The sequence below is a fragment of the Amphiura filiformis genome, chromosome 2 (assembly GCF_039555335.1).
Source record: "Amphiura filiformis chromosome 2, Afil_fr2py, whole genome shotgun sequence".
NCBI classification, from domain to species: domain Eukaryota; kingdom Metazoa; phylum Echinodermata; class Ophiuroidea; order Amphilepidida; family Amphiuridae; genus Amphiura; species Amphiura filiformis.
Genome location: NC_092629.1, coordinates 40,887,817 through 40,904,401, shown reverse-complemented (window position 1 = coordinate 40,904,401; position 16,585 = coordinate 40,887,817). Strand labels below are relative to the sequence as shown.

At 35.6% G+C, this 16,585-nt stretch overlaps 1 protein-coding gene across 1 annotated transcript in view; it reads right to left on the bottom strand.

The window, feature by feature from the left end:
* Positions 1–2,903: 2,903 nt before the first annotated feature.
* The window catches only part of LOC140140760 (lysosomal proton-coupled steroid conjugate and bile acid symporter SLC46A3-like), a 32,049-nt gene continuing 18,367 nt past the window's right edge, over positions 2,904–16,585 (bottom strand). Inside the window, exons 5-7 of the mRNA XM_072162505.1 lie at positions 9,906–9,989; positions 4,704–4,860; positions 2,904–3,021 (exon numbers count right to left, since the gene is read on the bottom strand). Coding sequence (XP_072018606.1) covers positions 2,904–3,021; positions 4,704–4,860; positions 9,906–9,989 — 359 coding nt within the window. The remainder of the gene's footprint in view (positions 3,022–4,703; positions 4,861–9,905; positions 9,990–16,585) is intronic.

Below are 16,585 nucleotides of genomic sequence, written 5' to 3'. Positions count from 1 at the left end.
AGAAAAATCAGATTCAAAGAAGATTAGAAGGAGGTAAATACTTGGATTAGTCAACTGTCATGTGTGCTTCATTTTAAATGTTTACCGACTTTCTGGTTTCTGAGTAATTTGTGTCCAAATTCATTTATTCGAAGGTAACTTTTGACGTTTTCGCTAAGGTTACCTACGAATACCATGGAAAAAACGACTGTTCTCATTGTCTCATGATCTAGACAACACAGTGATGGACCCTGGTATAAAGCTAATTGTAGTTGCCCTCAAACGAAAGGCCACAAGACGTAACTGACTCCAAGATGGACTTCACAAGTCTGCAATAACGGTTTTAAGCGATTTGTGTGCAATTAATCAAACTAAAGTCACTTTAGTGCCTTTGTTTCTTACTTCAATCCTCTTTCAACCGCTGTGAACCGACATTATTAATACATGATAGGGTCTTAAGTATCAATAAACGCACATAAAGAAAATAATACATTCAAAGTGCTTTATAAAATGAAGTTTTGATTGCGATATCCACCGAAAGTCTAATTCTTACCTACAAATACTGAAATGTTACTTACGAATACAACATAATACATGACATGTGTAATGAAGTGTCCCTACCAATGGAAATTAATTGTCAAAACTTTAAGCGGTACCCCAGGACACTATTATTACCCATATACGGATTCATTCAACAATTATTTATTATGTAAAATTGCTGATTAACTACTTGTATATCAAAATGAAGTGGTCAAAATCTTGCTAAAAGCATCAACAATTTTTGATCTAAGGTAATAGCATTTATTCATTTGGACGTACCATCTGAAAGAGATCTAAAAACTACCATTTTATTAATTCATTACCATAATAACAAAATTTAAACCTCTAAACTCAATATAGATATTGTTAAATCGCTCATGTTACCTACGAATACCCGGGTTTCTTCACCTTTTCATTGTATAAAGCGTTAGGTGTATGCGTATAATTCCTAATATTCTTGAAAACATATATCCTACTCGTTCTTATACAATGTGTAAATTGATTCATACTCATTTGATAAATAAAATACAGAAACTGACCTAAACTTCATTTTCAAAAATAACTAGCATAAATTGACAAAGATCATATTGATCGCGTTATAAAAATAAAAACAAATATTTTCTGGTTGAGCTAGCATTTTCCTGACACCCTGTGGTCTACTGTACACGAAAAAAGCGTAAATGGGAATATTCCATTTGTTTTAGGTTGATTAGTATTGCGATAGTGAAAGCATCCTAGTGGTATTCGTAGGTAACATTGGGTTTTGATATCACATTTACTATCACACGTCCTGGATTTATTTTTCAAGATTAGTAATGGCACTTTTGGTTCCTATAAGGCCAATATGTCATCAATCAATGGGCAAAAGGAAAAATTGTGGAGACATTTTTATTTCGGATTTTTATTTTTGGCCCGTGGACACTTTTGGTTGGATTCGACCATATATAAGCCTACATGTCAAATTAAAAACAAACCCGAACACTGATGAATCTCTACAGAAACCCGAACACAAGTCTGAAGGGTGTAATGAAAATGGCAACCCGCGATGGGGGGGAGGGGGGGTAGGTCATACAAAATTCACATGGAGATAGGAGGGACAGAAGATTAAAATCCCCTATAATAACACGTTAATTTTTCTAGGTTTGGACCGTGGATTTTCATGAACCTCAAGCGTGCGTCTCTTAATACGGACTAACCTAGGTAAACAAACACACAGACAGACAAAATGGTTTTCATAATCATGGAATGCATATAAATTGAAATTGCAGGCTATCACGGGAGCAAATGTTTAAAATTCACCTCATTTACCAATTGGGGATTTGGGCTACCAAATCGCTAGTCGGGCAATCCTCATGATCTTTGCTTTTCAATGGAAAATTGCCCTGGATGACAACAATGAAAATATCGACTATTTCTGCTGGTTGCGCACGAGATAAAAGCACCGAGTTTGACATTTTCAGAGCAAGAAGGGAAAAAGGGTAAAATAAAAACGGAAATTCTGACAAAACTATAATATATAGACCCACACGATGTGCTTTACAGAGGTGGGAAATATCTTTCTTTAGCAAACTATATTAGTTTGAGACGCTAAAAATCAATTCCGTAAAAAGCTCGCAGGCGAACTCAAGGCCTATAAAAATCAAAAATATCACACTAAAAGACACAATTTGATGCTTAATTTTAACACCAGGATTTTTAAAAAAATGTATATCCAAGCACCAAGTTTTTAACTGACATTACTGAAGAAAAAAAAAAAATATTGCTTTATATTTATCCGAGAAAATTAATTTCATAGCAAAAAGGTGTATCTCTGTGCTGATTTTAACATGTATCGATCGACTTTTAGCGCGACTAAGCATTTCTAAAGAATCGGTTGTCCAGGTAGGTGACTGTTAAACGTTATTTGATGATGAAGAAATAGCGTGCAGTAACTTATGAAATAATACGACGGAACAGGAGAGGGAAAATGATAATCATAACAAAGCCAACAAAAGGATTCGAACCCGTGCATCCAATAGACTATAGGTTACAAGTTGCTGAGCTACTTAGTGTATGAATGCAAATTATGTATATACATGCACAACATTTTGCTGGCACTCGTGGTTTTAGACAACTATAGTTCATAGGTATTTTATACGTTTTTATGTGGTTCCTTTAAACCCCTTATGAACAGTAAGCGTTAGTCCGAGATAGATGTACCAACGTGATAATTTAATTTCTGAGAAAAGTTGGTTTTAGACAATAAATTAACACGTATTTTATAGCCTTTTTATACGTTAAGCTTAAGTGGTTTGTTCCTCATACCGAGAGGCAAATAATTGTCTATGACTGGTTCCCGCGATAGGTACGGAACGATCCACAGACCAAGACACTAAATACTGCTGTTAGATTTCTTCTTGTTCCATCGATGTACCCATATCTACCATGGCAACCATTCCTTCTGCAGCCTCTTTATCCTGTTGTCCCATCCGCTTGGCATATCTGGTTATCACTTGAAGAATACTATGATAAAAAACACGAATTTTAGGTTAGCAACTATTTTAAACTGTTGCGATTTGGTGGTTCGCAGCATCTTGCGAAATGTATTGAGGTTTGACACAAATTGCATTGATTATTTCATAGCGAGTGTTTTGAAGAATTAAAATATCACAGATATACTTTTTTTGGTCCTATGGTTCTTGAGTTATATTGCAAAGAGGGCCGAAACAACAACACTTTTCTAAAACGTACATACAGTGTGTCCCAGAAAAAAATTACCGAGTGAATAAAATTGAACGTAAGTTGAGAAATAGACATCAAAATCAAAATATTTAAAATGCAGCGCATAGCCTATTTTATTGTACATCACATACAAAAATTGTATATATTTGTTTCGGTTGACTGGTTGCTAAGAAATTAACGATTACACAATGCGCGCATCAATGCAGTTCATTCCAAGTTTGGTCAACAGGCGCATTTTACATACTCGCTCACCGCTTCCTAAAGTTTGTGTATCTCATTAAACGGTGTTATGTTATTCATGATTTCACTGAAGATGAATAACAGTTTGTCCGAGAAAACTTTGATTTCTGCAATTCGAAGCTTTCCAATTTTAATTCTTTAGATTGTGCAAATATGCTATATTTTAACTTTCCAAAGAACATTTGAAATGATCAAGTGCTTCCAGCTTTACGTGTGATTTTTGAAAACCATGCAACATTAATATTGAAGTTTTAAAAGATTTAAACTTTGCATTACAAATTCTTGAAAATATTCCCAAAAAAATTAATGTGTGTGAGAAATTTTTTAAGCCAGCTAGAATTATTTATGCAATAATTCTTTACGCAACATTTATATCAACATTAACAAAAAAGATACCGAGCATCATCTTACTTGCAAGCTTTCATTTTGAATATCGTGCAGGTATTCAAATTTGAACAAAACCTAATCAAATGTTTTGCAAGAAACAGATTGTTTAAAATGAACGAAAATAATTTCACAGAACAAAATGTGAAGCCAATGAACAGTTATGATAACCACTAGTACGCATTGTGTTAAATGATCTTTCTTTTAAACTTGGAATGAAGTGAATTGACGCATGCGTTATGTAATTGCTCATTTCTGCGTAATCAGTCAACCGATGCCAGTAAAATTTACCTATAATAATATTGGATTCTGATGTATATTTTTCGACTTATGTCAACATTTATTCGCACGGTAATTTCTTCTGGGACATCCTGTATATCATTAACAACAATAAATCAAGCAAGTTTTCAAAGTATATGATGTGTAGAGTAAAGTTTCACATAACACCTCAGCAGATTGTAATACTGTGATGATATCTTGTCTACAATCGGGATATCCTCCACTGATGACGTCACATGATTGACAGAATGACGTCATAGGATGTTACGATGTAGTGCCACCCCCCCAGTTGCATCAGCAGGTTGTCCCAGATAGGGTCTATTTTGAGTCCTTTATCACGATTCAGTCTCGGTTTCTGAGTTCTTATGTATATTGTTTCTACAACTCTGCTGGAATACTCTTTTTGCTCCCGTACTAGAACCTAAAATCCTATGACGTCATTCTGTCAATCATCAGTTAAGCATAAGCCTAAGCATACTAACTCCAAGGAACCCTAACCCCTAACTTAAACCATCTATAGGTATATTACACCCTGAACTGTTTATAAAATTTCAACTTACGCTGTGCCTATCATTGGAAGAAAGCTAAGTGTACCTAGCATTATGAATACAAAGTTAGGTTGTGTTTGCACTGTACTCCTGTATATGTTATTCAGTAACACGGGCGATAGCATCTGACCTAGATTAGTAACACTCGCCTCAAATGCAAAAACCACACCTGAAAAAAAAAAACACAAAAAAAAACATATAAAACAAGATGGTGCATACGCACCAATATGAGCCTCGCGCCAATCGATCCATGTCCCAAATATCAGTGCAAAGCAGCAGATGATATTCTTCCGGTATCCCATTTCCATATCTGCGAGCCAATCTTTCGTTTCTCCATTTCCACTGTAGTTCCAGCTGTAGGCTGGTCTGGACGATATATTGGGAGTTATCGGCTATCCGGGACACTAGTTTACCCGATATGTCGATATAAATGAAGGCTAGGATTCTCTGCCAAACTAAGCAAAAGAGCACCATCACCGTGCTTTAGCATTAATTTTTAAAAATGGTGTCAAAATTTTATTGTTAAAAGGGCATTTCGTGATCCACAGCATCATCCACCCACTTTTCTCAAAAAAAGTTGAGATTTTTATATCACTGGAAACCTCTGGCTACATAATGTTTATTTACAAAATATTTCTTGCAGATTAATTCATTTAGCAAAGATATCGTGAAATTTTAATTTCGTTCTGGTATACCAGAACGAAATTACAACACATTGTCTATGGAGCAGTGTAATACAAATAATCATGCATAACTGGCAAACGCAAAATCGGAATCAACTGAAATGTTGGGAATAAGCTTTTTCGTGGATATCTACTGAAAAATGTCATAAAAAGAGGATGCTAGGATCACGAAATACTCCTTTAAGTATTTTGGTACACATTTTTGCAAAATGTTTTGTCAACACTTGAATAACATTATTTAAAAAATTGCAGAATGTTTTATGAAAATGTTTTGTACCCTTTATATACACTTTTATAACTCTCTTTCTGTAGTAGAAAGAAAAGCTTTATTTGTAATAAGCCCAGAATGGAGTCAAGTTTTGGGACACTTTGACCTCTGACATGTCGGGAAAATTTACGTAATTATTATTAATTTTATTATTATTGTCACAATTTTGATCATTAAAAATACCAAATAATTAATTTTTAAAACACTAATATTTTTTATATTTTGTTTTAAATATTGTAAAACATTTTAGATTATATTTTGTACGTACAAAACCCAATATTTCTGAATTTTCTGAAAGGTCAAAGGACAACTTAAGTGTCCTAAAACTGTAAAAACTGTCCTACAATGCATTGCAAACTTCCAATGCCGATTGGGCTTATTCTTTCTTAACACAACCTTCCAGAATAAAAATGTATGTTATGTAAATACAACAAAAAGCATCTGTGATATATCCTAAAGTGCAAAAAAACAAACATACGAGATGTCCTGCGATATAATGATGCCTCGCAAAATAAGTGTATATTATCTGGCCGGTCACAGCCGTCGCAACCGTCTTACAGTAGGTATATCACCTCAAAAATAAGCGCAGCAGAAAAACGTTATTTAATGTTTCTACATGAATGAGCTTTATTAAAGCATAAAAAATCAAAAACGGAATTGAAATCGGTCAATGCATTGTGATGTAGTGTCAATTTTAAGATGCTCTTAAATTGAATTAACACCTGCCACAATGGCTATAATGACAAAATTGGCACATTTCGAGATTTTGAAGGTTTATTTGGACGCTTGCTTGAAAAAGCAGCGTTAATTTAAGTAACACAGGTTAAATGACTATCTTTCCTAACTTCGTTAAAGAAAACAAAATTAAAAAATCTATCATTGAATAATTATAATAAATTAACCAAATATACTATTTTAGCAAATTCAGCCAATCTGCAGACAAATTAAAGGTGAAAAAATGACTAAGTTCAGCTAATTAATATACAAAATTGATGCCAATAGAAAACCGTACTTGATATCAGGGTGCGGTTTTTTTGCACACATATGAAAACAAAGTTATTTCAATTGATAACAAAAAATACACAAAAAATAATTAATTATGCAAATTAGCTAATTACAGGTAATTATGTATTCATGATATTTTTATGTAAATTAGGCATGAGTAATTTTGGGTTTTTTCAATATTTAATGAAAGTCTATTCATTCACCATAACTATGTCAAGTATGAACCTGTTATGATGTTGAATAAAGAAACTGTAGTTATTTACTTAAATATAATACAAAACATACAAAGTTTGACATTTTGACGATGGCTGGAATAGAATTTTCATTTTTTTCTGGAAACATGGTATGTGTCACCATTGCTCAAAGCCAAATCCGAAAAGTAAAAATCATAATTCATTTGCAATGAGACTTTAAATGATCATTTTGTTATCTGGATTAACATGGGATGACAAATGGTAAACGGAAAAGCCATTCCCACTGTACCGCGTATACAAAAATAGTATGGCCTTGGACACACACAATGGCTTAGAGCTATTGAGGTTTGGAAAATTACTCCCTAAAAATATCTTTAATATATTGTTTTGTTTCAACTAGTTTTCTCGAAGTGTTTCATTCGTTGTCGACGGAAATAATTTACATGCTAAGAAAGATTAGTATTTCAGCTAAATGGTGGTAGGTCCCTTTATTTCAATAGGCCTATATTTACTGATTTATGAGCGATCTTCAAAAATCCATAAAAACAGGCAGTAGCTCTTAAACAAAACAATTTTTAATTTTGGGGAAGGCTTCACACACCATATATTAAAAATTCAAACAATTTGGATAAATGAAGCATACGAAGAAATTAATTTATCGACATGGATGTTTTCTAAAATTGGCCAACTTTGAAGCGCGCGCTTTTCAATTCACAGTTATGCTTGCATGCACAGTGTAGCAGAATTATTGTGCAGCCACTGTGACATACCTACTTACAGTTAGATTAAATGACGCGCGATGAAGAATCGACAAATTGCCCAGGACCAACAATAAGCTTACAAGTGCCTCAGGTTTTTTTTCAGTCAAATTGATGTATAAGAAGCTATTTAAATTTTAATTTAAAAATACCATGTATTAAAACTGTCTACATTTGACAACCCAAAAAAATTTTGCAAGTAAAAAGCGCCCTCTTTTGCAATTAGATAATAATGTGGTGACATAATGCTTATATCAACGTCAAGGACACAGTCTTAGCTCTCGAATGCCGTTTGTTCTGTTCAATTTGCTTGCTTTTAATCTCGAGATATGTTTAGTTAACAGCGAAAGGGTAAAATCACAATTGTGCCACTTTTACTAGGGAAGAGTGCTGTATAGCATCAAGTTTATCAAGAGTTCCTTCGTGAAATCAAAAGAATGCATCGATAACACAAAAATACAAAATTGTTCTTACTGTTTTATCATGATACAGCTATAATGATTCTCTTTTTCCACTTATAACAGATTAAAATATAAATACATATTTCACATTCTGCTGCAAAATTAAATACGTGTACAATGTCAGTGATTTTATCATGGTAAATACTGTTCTCTTTGTCACTCAAGACATGTTAAAAGACAGACAAATATTGCACACTCTGTTGTAAAATTAAAATCATGTCAACAAAATATTGCACATCATAATTATACGTTTGACATTTTACACTAAAGATTTAAAATCCAAATATTTTATCACATTTCCGAGTGCGCAGCAGCTGAATCCGACATTTAGTCCATTTTACTGTTTGGTCTTTAACATTATTTAACATTATTGTTCGTGTACATTGGTTACTCAGAGCCCTTCCTTCTGCGTGACCGTCATCTTGCTGCCCTCGTCTTCAATACAATTTTATTGAGCAAGTGTTACATAATCATTTCCAATCCTACAAATGAATGTTCATTTATTAACTGTACTGTACAGGTATTTGGATTTAACATTCTATTCAATTTCCTAAAAAGTGGCACAAAAGGGTTTTCATACATTTGTGTTTACTGAAGCAGATCTCTGGATTACCGAAACCAAAATGAATAAAACAAATATAATTTAAAAGCTATGACTGCTCCCTTGACGTTGATGTAAGCATCATGTCACATCAGTATTTTCGAATTGCCAAAGAGGGCGCTTTCCACTTGCACAATTTGTTTTGAGACAGGCTGTACTTGACTGCACAATGCAATGATTATAATGTAGTTCATTGCCCCATATGGGTCACATACTGTATCTGTCTATAATGGTAGCATGTTTATGTGTTCACTTTAGTGGCCAATATCAAATATGATGGATAACTCAAATTGTGAAGTGAAAATGAAACCCTTCTTTAAGGCAGGTGTCACGTAATGTTTTCCGTGCGGGCTTATCAACAATGACAGTGTCTTAATGACAACCTGGTCGGGTTTGCGTGGCTTCTTTTGCATATCTCAGTGAATTATAGTTATTCAAACTCCAAATAATGTATTCGTGGAAGTCTTTCAACGCTTTCGTCAAAAACACTCATTGAAGGCATTTATGCTTGTATATGAATTCTGAGAATGTGAGGTACACTGAAAGCCAAACTGGAGTCTAGGTGACTCTAAAAGTAGAGTCCAGCCACTCTGCGAATCTATGTCTAAAATGACTCCATATTGGGAGTCATTTGACTCCCTTGAAGAGTCATACATTTCTTGACTCCGCTGAAGAGTCACTGTTGATTACTCTACACAGGAGTCATTTGACTCCCAATATAGAGTCATTTTAGACATAGAGTCGCGCTGGACTCTGCTCCTAGAATAACCCAGACTTCACTAATAGAGTCACCCTGACTCCATTACAGGGTCACTCAGATTGTCCGAAAAAAGACAAAATAATGATACACATAGATGTACATCAAGATAAAAATTCAAAGTATATACCTACCGGAATAGGAGAATTTACTCTGAGTTTCACGCCATTGGCGATTGTCAGACGACACGATAGAGAAAATTTGGCTTGACCACCATCCCCTTGGAATGGGAGAATATACATTCCATGGTGTCAAGAGCCAAGCAATTACAGAGTCTGACTCCCTTGAAGAGTCATACATTTCTTGACTCCGTCGACGACTCTGAATGTAGAGTCAATTGACCCCACAGGTAGAGTCAACTGACTCTCCTGTGATAATCAGGTGACTCCTTTGGAGAGTCAGTGCTAGTTTACTCCACTTATAGAGTCACTTGACTCCATTCTGGCTATCAGTGTATGCAAAAAATCCTATCGATTTGAATTCTTACCATGCTCATTGTCATTCACTATCTTAGCTATCATTGTAGGGATCAGGGCCTGGCTCATACCACGTAAACATCCAACAAACGCCGCTGTAATGAGAAAAAATGACAAGTGTGCGATATAAGCCAAATTTCAAAGGCAATACTTTGCCAATAATAGGTCCGAAGTTCCTAGGCCCTATTTGATTTTTATTCACACTGGAAAAATATTTGCGGTTACTAGATCGGCTTGTTATCCATAATTAGTCATACAGAGATTGTCATGTAACATTGGGTAAATCAAGCCACAAGTTATGACTAGTTCCAAAACTGGTCCACCGGGTGCTACCTACAACGATATTTAGGTGCTTCAAAAAATGCGCTTCCAAAAAGTTATTTTCCCAACACATCTTTTACCAATCTCCAATTGCAGACTCGCCATAATGATTTTGCACCTTGCAAAATGTGCTTCTCTACTCATCCATGTTAACTGATAATATGGCCACAGTACTTTAGCTTCCTCTCTATTGTGCCATTTCTGATTTGTCTTGGATTCAGGCATTTGTTTTCCTGTCTTCCATGTTCCAAGGCTCCTGTAGCACACATCTCAACAGTATCAACTATTTTTCTGACAAAATTGGTCAATAAGAATTTTATTGAATAAACACGAACTCGTATTTCAAACAACAAAATGTGTGCGGGTAAAAATACTGATCTAACCAATAAAAGACATCATCGGAAATACCAACCAATCAGGTGCGAATTTGACTCAGACCATTTTCATTCAAATGGCCTTGATTCTGGGACTATCAACATATTTGAACGGGATTTTACCAGCTAGTGGGGTGGCAAAAGGTCCCAAACTAGGAGTGAGTAGAATTTTGATGATTAGAAGATGCCACATACCTGTATATATTCTACACATGTCTAATTTTGGAGATGCTGCAGAGGGCGGCCATTTTAAAATGGCCGCCATATTCACTAATATCTCAGCTTGTGAAAAATGGTGGCAATACCCATGTTTGTGATACCAAGGATTCCATAAAAGCCATTAACTTAGTTGTAAGTAGTTTAGTTTGGTGGCCATCTTAAATTTCAAAATGGCCAACATGTTATATTGGCTTGTGAGCAACATAGAGGGCTAAAAATGGTGGCAATACCCAAGTTTGTGATTCCAAGGATTCCATAAAACCATTAACTTAGTTGTAAGTTCTTTAGTTTGGTGGCCATCTTGATTTCAAAATGACTGACATGTTAAACATACTTTCACCTATAATTATATTGGCTTGTGATTGGCCAAATGAGTTTCCAGTGCAGAATTATGAAAGTAGTCAGAAAGGAAAGGAAAGGAAAGTTCTTTCTTGTTGCCTCAGAGCTTTCTCATATTGCAAATTAGGCTCGGCAAATGGTTAGTCTAAAATTTATAGAGAAAAAGCATCATCATGAGCTCACAGATGCAAAGGCATGTCGACAGACTGTCACAATAACACTCACAAACATCTGTGGACCCATTGGTTATGTGATGAAGATATAAATAATTATAGTAACTAATGCAATCATATCTGAAAAGATTCGGTAAGACTTCCATAGAAGAAACGAAAAAGGACAAGAAATGATTGCCACATTTGTGTCTGAAACGATATTAACAAGCAACAAGTTAAATTTGCGGTCACCCCTGACGATAGTGAAACTCCACTCATGGTCATCAAGTGCTATTGCAGTGAAAGTCATTGAAGTAAATTGATAGAGCTGAATGGCCTTTAGTGGATCCAAAGCTGGAGAGATGAGTTATCTGTTGTACCCAAAGCTCTCTTTGCACCAGATAGATCACTTCTCATCACTTCCTCCAAGAGTTACCTTGATGCACCTCCTTGAATCACTATCTTCAGACATGTCATGGATAGTTCATCTAATACTTTGCCTGCTCATTCCTTGCCCAAGGACCCAGTTATGACACATTTTCTACTGTTCCTGTAAACAATTTACATGAAATTAGGAATAGCAGCCCTGCAGTTATACCTCACAGTTGCCAACATGTGACACTAGTCGATGGTAACTGGTATAGCTGATCTACAGGCACTGACAAACCAGAGTGGCTGAAAACATGTTCAGAATTGACCTGTCTCCTTATTCAACGTTTTGGGGAAGTACATACTTACGTAAAGTGGCAAAATAAAGCAGACGGCTCACACAGGATAGTTAATCACAGTAGTTCACAGGGTAAAGCAGACATCTCACTGAAAATCTTCTCTCCAGACATAGGTGTCATGGTCCTGGCTGTAAGGTGCTATCCAAACCTTGCAGTTGACACAGGTGTAGTAACAGGTACGAGAATGAGTCATAGAAACATAAATCTAGGACCAATATACAATGCTTTAGGGTCATCAAATGCAGCAGCTCTTCTCTCCAGTCCAGACACAAACGTCTTGGTCCTGGCTGTAAGCTGCTATCCAAACCTTGCAGCTGACACAAGTATGGTAAAAGGTACGGGATTGAGCCATAGAAACATAAATCTAGGACCAATATACAATGATTTAGGGCCATCAAATGAAGCAGCTCTTCTCTCCAGACACAGACGTCTTGGTCCTGGCTGTAAGGTGCAATCCAAACCTTGCAGCTGACACAAGTATGGTAAAAGGTACGGGATTGAGTTATAAAAACATAAAACTAGGACCGATATATAATGCTTTGGGCCGACAATTGCAGCAGCTCTTCTTGGGTTGCATGCATTGTCTAGAACCGACATTACTGAAACATTCGACGGCAAAGGCAATATAAACATGCTGAAAGGTCTGAAAGATAATTTGGATGCCAATCATGACATCATTACAGCATTGTCCAAATTTGGTGTGACAGACACTGTTTCGGAAGCCACCAGTGATGACATATTTACCTGCAGCTCCAGATGCCGTCAAATGTAGATATACCAGTGAACGATGCAAGTGTAAAATGAATGGACTGTTTAATAAACTGTATACATGCTGTGAAGAGAAAAAAAACTATGTTACAATGCTCCTCCTAGAAGCAGAGGAGGATTTAAGTACTACCCACCACACCACTGGGTTTACTGTGCAGCAGGCGAGCAGTGTGAGTAACATGACACCACTGCTTTGCTATGCTGCATAAAAGTGCATGGTTAAATTTGAATTTGTACAGTTATATTTACATTAAAAAACGCTGTGAAGATGCTGGTCGATTTCACATTTGATGTAATCTACGGAAGATGTGATTTATCCTTTAAACACACATCACTTTTGTTCTGAAATCGACCAAGTAATAATGACATACGCATAATTCTAAAACAACATCTTTTGCACAGAGTTCAATGGGATTTGAAAAGTAAAGTGGCAGTTGAAACTCTAGTGATAACACTTTTGCAATGCATGATGGGGCTTCCTTTGATGATTTAAAAATCATCATCTGTCCTAGCAGAAAGTGACTGTGACAATGAAGAGGATAATAATAATAATAATAATAATAATAATAATTTATTCTTATATAGCGCATTACAAACAAATCTCAATGCGCTTTACAAAGCATACATAAAAGCATAAGCACATGGCAACAATATTTAAATATTTCACGAGGCGTAACATTTGACCTCATGATATATTTTGTATTATATACCTCATCTAAAGATTCCCGTCATCTGATTGGTTAAAAGAGCGGGCATAGTTTTGACTATGCCCGCTAAAGTAACTATTCCCCGGGCATAGTTCTGCGTGTGCTTTGTTCCTAGCGTAAAATGCTATTACGCACGCGTTAATGTTTTCGCGCGCTATAATTACGCGGAAATCGCAGATTATAACCTGTGCCGTTCGCATTGAAACTTTTAATTTCTCTTCCCAAAACCAATGCTTTTAACCAAACAGATGACAAGAATCTTAAGATTCGGTATATAAAACAAATATTGACTGCTTAATATTCGGGACACAGTTTAAAATTATAGGCCCTCGGTGATGTCAAAACCATGACTATGCCCTCAGCTTCGCTTCGGGCATAGTCATGGTTTTGACATCACCTCGGGCCTATAATTTTAACTGTGCCCCTCATAGCAGTCAATATTTGTATACTGTCACACTCATAGGCATGTAATATTTGTATACTATCACATGGCATGAAAAGAAACCATTTGATATCATGATATAAAACAAATATTACATGCCAATATTCGTGTAATAGTAAAAATATATCATTTGGTCAAAAGTCAAAATTTGACCTCATGATATATTTTGTACTATCACTCATAGGCATGTAGGCCTAATATTTGTATAATAGAGAATGGACTTAATTTTGTGCAGTGTAGTTATTTTCTGAAGTAAATCGCCTATGAATAGGTTTCTATACAGATATGCCTAATCACTAAGTAAATAAATTATAGCTAAATATACTGACAAATCAAAAAACAAAAACAAAAAACAAACAAAAAAACAACAATATTTAAATATACAGCATTAAGATACGAAGTAACATTTTAAAATTAATAAAGAAAATAAGTTGATGTATGTTGCACAGTTACGTCAGAGGCGAACAAAGGAGGACAGTAGCATGTGAAATATACAACAATAAATATGCAAATCAAAGCCAAAAGAACACAAGATGCATATTTCACACAAGGAGCAAAACAAAAAAGGCACACGCAGAAGCAGCAAAATTTGGAAATGTGAAATAGGCACCAGTGCAAGAGGCAAGAAATTGGAAAACATACAATGCATATTGCACAGAAATGGAATGCTTTAAAGCACAAAAGAACAAACAACAAACGTGGAATACGCATAGTAGGCTTTGACAGAGGAAATTTATAAATTTAACCTAAACAAAAAACAACACAATCAACTGAATCATTAAAATTAATTACTTGCATGCAAAATTTACATAGTAAAAACTGGTTTTCATAGCGCTTTACAAAAACAAACATAAGAGCATAAACACTTGGCAGCAACATCTAATATACATAATTAAAATACAAACCAGCTTTATAAAAATGACTGAGGTAAAAAGTTAATGTATATTGCACAGTTATAAAGATGTGTGAAAGTCCACATCAGTGGCGAACAAAATAAGGACATGTGAAATATACAGCAATGAAAATACAAAAACAATTATTTAGGTCCATGCCGCACAGTGTGTCGCGTGTGATCTTTAATGGATCACAAAGTGAGCAAAAACATAAACGACACACCAATGCAGCACAGGATTACACAAAATTATTCTAAGCGGAAATTACACACTATTTTCTTCCTTTTGATAAAGTCAATGATATTGTTGTGACAATTTCAAATGATAGAAGATCAGATAACAACAATAATAATGAGAGCCCTGGACTGAGGGGAGAGGTTCCAGAACTTCACCCTGCAGTCAATATATTTCATACAACAAAAAATATGAGCAAATATTTTCACCGCGAAGATGGTATGGCAACCTGCGAAATAACAAACAAAACTAGTAGAGTGACCGGCACAGCGAATACGCAATGTAAGATGTATAACATGATAAAGGAGCTCAGATACTGAGGGGAGAGGTTCCAGAACATCACCCTGCAGTCACATATTTATAGCATAAAGCATAACACTCACACATTAACATAATATATTGCACTGCAAAAATGTTCATCTCGATGAAACATGTATAAGAAAAACAGCCATGAAAAGACTGAGGGGAGAGGTTCCAGAACATCACCCTGCAGTCAAATTAATGAAATTGCATAATATCACAAAACACACTATTAAATGATGAAACAATATATGGCACAGCGAAAAATATAAATTGCAATCATGCAGCAATGTGACCGGCACAGCGATATCTTGAAGAAAATTGAGGCATCTTCATGGATAACAACAAAACACAATATTGCTCAAGAGCACCGAGGGGAGAGGTTCCAGAACTTCACCCTACAGTCAAATAAGATGAAACAATATATTACACAGCGAAGAATACAAAATGCAATCATGCAGAATGTGACCGGCACAGCGGTATCTTAAAGAAACACACATGAGCGATGATAATATAGGACTTAGCGGAGAGGTTCCAGAACATCACCCTATATGCAATTTCACAGAATTGCAATAGCATAATAAAACATATTTCATAAATATAATGATGTAAGATGGCGTAGCAGATGAAAAACAGCAAACACAATTCTAAACTGATTGATTGAAATGTTGGATGAAAAGATGCGTTTTCAGATGCGTTAAACATACTGGTAGAAGATGCTCGCCGAATGTGAATTGGAAGAGTATTCCACAAAGCAGCAGCTGCATAGGCAAGTGATCTTTTACCGTAGAATTTCGTAGCATAAGACGGTATACTCAAGCGAAACTCTGAGAACGATCTCAACGCTCTGGTTGGTACATACAACTCAACAAGATATGAAATATATTCAGGTGCCATACCATTCAGGGCTTTATATGGAAGAAGCAGGATCTTATAAATAGCTCTCTGTTTAATTGGCAACCAATGTAGCTGTTTTAGCGAAGGTGTAATATGATCACGTCACAAAACACGAAGAACAAGACGAGCTGCTGTGTTCTGTACCATCTGTACTTTGTGTATGTCACGATCTGGTAATCCAAACAAAAGGGAATTACAGGAATCTAGCCTTGATGTCACGAAGGCATGTACTAACTTAACGGTGGCATGCTCTGTCAGGTAGCTGCGTATTTGTCCGATCTTTCTTATACCGACTAAAGCTCCTTTGCACACGTTAT